Genomic DNA, 5,000 nt, shown 5'->3' with positions numbered 1-5,000 from the left:
CGCTCTCTGTGAACGCCCCTCTCCGTCAGGGCCTAGTAGGGGCTGGAGAGAAGCCACTGTGTGTGTGTTTGTGTGTGTTTGTGTGTATGTGTGTGTGTGTGTGTGTGTGTGTTTGTTTGAATGTGTGTGTGTGTGTGTGTGTGTGTGTGTGTGTGTGTGTGTGTGTGTGTGTGTGTTTGTTTGAATTTGTGACTGTGTGTGTGTTTGTGTGTGTGTGTGTGTGTGTGTGTGTGTGAATGGTGGTTCTTTTTAAAAGAAGCTGTTGTGAGAAAAAGCAGGAACAGAGAAACCTGGACAGGGTGCCAGGGCTGCTGACTTGGCTCAAGGGATTATGGGTGCTTTATGACATCAGTGGCGTCACCATGGTGATGGAAGTGACCTAGCCGTGGCCTTGCAGCTGAGGACAGCACTTGGGGAACAGGGGCAGCAGGGAGGCAGTAGAGGTAGAGGAGGAAGGACCAATGGCAGATAAGGATCATCAATAAGGATCCGTCACCACAGTTAGCCTACTCATACTTATTTATGACGATAAACTTTGAACTTTGAACTTTTGAACTTTGAACTGTACTCTCCTTCAAGATGTTCCTTGAGGATGCAAACACTCAAAACCAACTCAGATACTTTGAAATGAAAATTAATCAGACTTTAGCGTAATGCACTTCAAGATGTTGACTTTGTTTTTTATACTGTATATTTGTTTGTCCCCAAGTTAGCATTAGCTCCATGTTATTTTCAGTGCCACAGGAAAAGCCTTAGGAACACACGTGTTTGTTTACGCTGTTGATAGGGTCTACACATGGAACACATATAATTAGATGATGTGTAATAGCAATAATTTATGTCTGTCCTCATTAAAAGATTTGTGCTTTCCTGAGACCGGACTTGGGTGGCAACGGTGCTTGTTACTGTGGAAACCAAATGCACACAAATATCCTGTGTCTATGTAACTGATTGTGATCGCTTTGGAACAGTAAATATTGAATGTCGTTATGACAGTCACTTCCACATCAGACCCAATCAGTGAGTTTACTTCCTGTTCTGGGTTTCATATGGAACGTCTTGGAGTGTAGTTATCAACAGGAGAGGGCTTTGAACTGTTTCTCTGGGATGCTGATTTGATTCTGCTGGTGTCCAGTCCAATTCGTAGGGTTCATTTGAAGGATGTTGCTGTCAGATTAGATACGGCATTAATGATTGCATTCACTGACAGTACAGCATGAGTGATTTAATATGTTGTCTAAGAAGTGCTGTAGTCATGATTTATGGGTTGTGTTGCTCTAGAGTCTAGAAAATTCCCCGCACACGTGTTTCTAATAGTGTGTTTGCCGTGCTGTACGTGCCCTGTGGCTGTGAGAAGAATCAGATGTGGGAGTTTTATGTGTGGGATGTGTGTGTGGTGTGTGTGTGTGTGTGGGGGGGGGGGGGGGGGGGGGGGGGGGGTGTGTGTGTGTGTGTGTGGGGTGGCGTGAGGTGGCTGTTTCAGCTGGGCCAGTTCCCACACAGCAGCAGCTAGTGTAGCACACCTGCTCCACAACCAGTTCTGATATGGCTCTGATGTGGCCCTGATGTGGCCCTGCTGTGGCCCTGATCTGGCTCTGATCTGGCTCTGATGTGGCCCTGATGTGGCCCTGATCTGGCTCTGATCTGGATCTTGCATTGCTCTCTGATGAGTTTATCTTAGTTTTGCTGTTAGATTAGCCTAGCGGTGTGGCCTTACGACGTACAGTACTGTAAATTACAGTCCTTAACTACTCTGAAATAACTGTTTTAGATAAAGGTTGCTGATATTTACCAGTCACTTTTTATCCAAAACAACACACTCAAAAACGGGTTTGAGATGTGTGTCTGTTGGATAGAGGTAGATAGATAGATAGATAGATACAGTAGATAAGATATAGATAGATAGACAGACAGACAGAGAGAGAGATAGATAGATAGATAGATTGACATGACCTGAATCTAGACCTAGGCCAGATCTGTATCCGATGTGGCCATGATGTGGCCCTGATGTGGACCTGATGTGGCCCTGATGCATTCTCTGTGCGTGCCTGTATAGGAAGCCGTGTCTGATGTGTCCCCTGGTCTGCTCCTGGTCTTGTTGTCTGCATGGGGTATGCGTTTGCTGTGTCAGCTGTGTGTGTTCAGATGTTGTTGTTTATTGGGCTGGCTCCACCCACTGCATGCCTAGTGTAGGAGCTTTAACTGACCCCCTGAGAGAGCAGGCCAGCTGCTTCAGATGAACTGATCTGTGCTGCCAGAAGCTGAGTAGAGTGGGGTTTTCAAGCTGAGTCATAAGTTTGTTTACTATCTCTCTCTCTCTCTCTCTCTCTCTCTCTCTCTCTCTCTCTCTCTATCTCTGTGCAGTGACCCAGAATCAGGGGAAATGTGTACTGTCTAGGGACAGGGACCCCACTTCTCTGTCTTCCCCTCTGTTTCTTTCTGTCTCTCTGTCTCTAGTGCCTTCTCTATATATCCTCCTCTATGTATCCCTAGCTCTTTCTCTCTCATTCTCTCTTCCTCTCTCTCTTCCTAAACTCCTCTCCTCTCTCCTCTGTCTCAGACTGGTGTTCTTGTGTAATTTTCCCTTCACCTTACTCACCTGTGTGCATCCTGGTATACTGTAGGTATATTAGTCACCATTGTGTGGGATAGAGGTATATACTCACCTTTGTGTGGTCAACAGGTTACATTACATTTAGCAGACACGTTTTGTCCAAAGTGATTTACATATGTCAAGTAATTACAAGGGATTGCATTGTCCCTGGAGAAATGTAGGCTTAAGGGCACAACGGTGGAAGCGGGTGTTGAACTGTCAACTTTAGGTACTGTATATAGTCACCTTTGTGTGGGGTACAGGTATATACTCACCTGTGTTTGGGGGTATATACTCACCTGCATTTGGGGTACAGGTACTCATACTCACCTGTGTTTGGGATACAGGTAATCATACTCACCTGTGTTTGGGATACAGGTAGTCATACTCACCTGTGTTTGGGGTACAGGTATATACTCACCTGTGTTTGGGGTACAGGTACTCATACTCACCTGTGTTTGGGGTACAGGTATATACTCACCTGTGTTTGGGGTACAGGTATATACTCACCTGTGTCTGGGGTACAGGTATATACTCACCTGTGTTTGGGGTACAGGTACAGTATATACTCACCTGTGTTTTGGGTACAGGTATATACTCACCTGTGTTTGGGGGTATATACTCACCTGTGTTTGGGGTACAGGTACTCATACTCACCTGTGTTTGGGGTACAGGTACATACTCACCTGTGTTTGGGATACAGGTACTCATACTCACCTGTGTTTGGGGTACAGGTATATACTCACCTGTGTTTGGGGTACAGGTATATACTCACCTGTGTTTGGGGTACAGGTATATACTCACCTGTGTGTGGCGTTATTCAGGGATCCTGTGGAACCTGTCGTCGAAGGACAACCTGAAGGAGAAGCTGGCCAGAGAGACGCTGTCGGCGCTCACAGAGAAGGTTCTGGTGCCGCTGTCAGGAGGGGGCGACGCAGGGGTCATCCAGCAGTCTCCGTCAGAGGCGGACATCTTCTACAACACCACCGGGTGCCTGAGGTGAGACTCAAACACACACACACACACACACACACACACACACACACACACACACACACACACACACACACACATGCATACAAGCATGCACATCCAGCAAACCGTGTTTGAGGCTGATATCTTTTACACTACTGGCTTCCTGAGTTGAGACACACACACACACACACACACACACATACGCACACACATACATACATAGACATCCAGTAAATTCCCTTTGAGGCAGATAGTTTAAACACCACTGGCTGCCTGAGGTGAGACACACACACAGGCACACGCGCAAACACGCAAATCCAGCAGACCCTGTCTGAGGCTGATATCTTTTACACCCCTGGCTTCCTGAGTTGACTCACACACACACACACACACACACACACACACACACACACACACACACACACACACACACACACACACACACACACACACACACACACACACACACACACACACACACACACATACACACACACTCACATATTTATTATTATTACATATAAAATTCTTTTGTGCCCCTGGTTGTTAGGAGTACGACACCCAAACACAGACCACATAGTGTACATACAGACACATCACAGAACCACTCCCCCTTATGCTCCAGGCTCATGTCTGTGCTACTGTATAACATCAGTCTGTAAGTACATGTCTGATACGCATGGCTGACTTGCATGCTGTCTCATCCATCAATACAGTACCATGCTGTCACCACTCCCCTGACACATCACTCAGCATAGCCACTATTGATTCCCTTTATATGAAATGACAAAAGCAGTTCAAAGAGCATGTGCAATACCGCATGTGTTGAAGACAAACAGTGCCCTCTCCTTTATAGTAGAGGACAATGGCAGTGCAAAGAGCACATGCCACACATGTTTTTCAGGCTAATAATTATTACAGGGTTGCCAACTGTCACACATCTGGCATGACAGTCACGCTTTCAGCATCAAGTTGTCCTTTGCCTTCCGAGTTGCTAAAACCGCCCCTGGCCACGGAGCTGTGGGTAAAGCACTGGTCTTGTTCTCAAGTGCAGTCAATAAATTAACTGTACATTTTGAAGGAACCTTTTTTACATATAGACCGGTTTCAGCCCCCTAACAACCGTCGTCAAGAACAAACTCAGAGGACAAGCGAACCCAGAGCCGCACGGCCTTGCTGAACTTAGTTGATGATATGTACATGATTGTACATCTATATGATTATACATACTGTACTGTAGTAGGAAAAGAGTCAGGGCACAGACATTTTTAAAATTAGGATTAGGAAAAATGTGCACTGTACATTGGCAATCCTGAGATAACATTTGCATCTCACACCATTTTGACCCCCTAGCTGTGGAATAGGCATGCTTGAGCATCATTGACAGATGATCAGTTTGTGTATTGACAGATCATTTCAGAGTGTGTTTGGG

General features: G+C 45.9%; 1 protein-coding gene across 1 annotated transcript in view; it reads left to right on the top strand.

Moving 5' to 3' along the window:
- LOC134068657 (plakophilin-3-like) overlaps positions 1-5,000 on the top strand; it is a 46,590-nt gene that overhangs the window by 29,584 nt on the left and 12,006 nt on the right. Inside the window, exon 7 of the mRNA XM_062524353.1 lies at positions 3,418-3,592. Within this exon, the coding sequence (XP_062380337.1) occupies positions 3,418-3,592 (175 nt within the window). The remainder of the gene's footprint in view (positions 1-3,417; positions 3,593-5,000) is intronic.

Source organism: Sardina pilchardus, chromosome 21 (assembly GCF_963854185.1).
Source record: "Sardina pilchardus chromosome 21, fSarPil1.1, whole genome shotgun sequence".
Taxonomy (NCBI): domain Eukaryota; kingdom Metazoa; phylum Chordata; class Actinopteri; order Clupeiformes; family Clupeidae; genus Sardina; species Sardina pilchardus.
The sequence above is the reverse complement of the archived record's forward strand: the minus strand, read 5'-3'. Positions and strand labels throughout refer to the sequence as shown.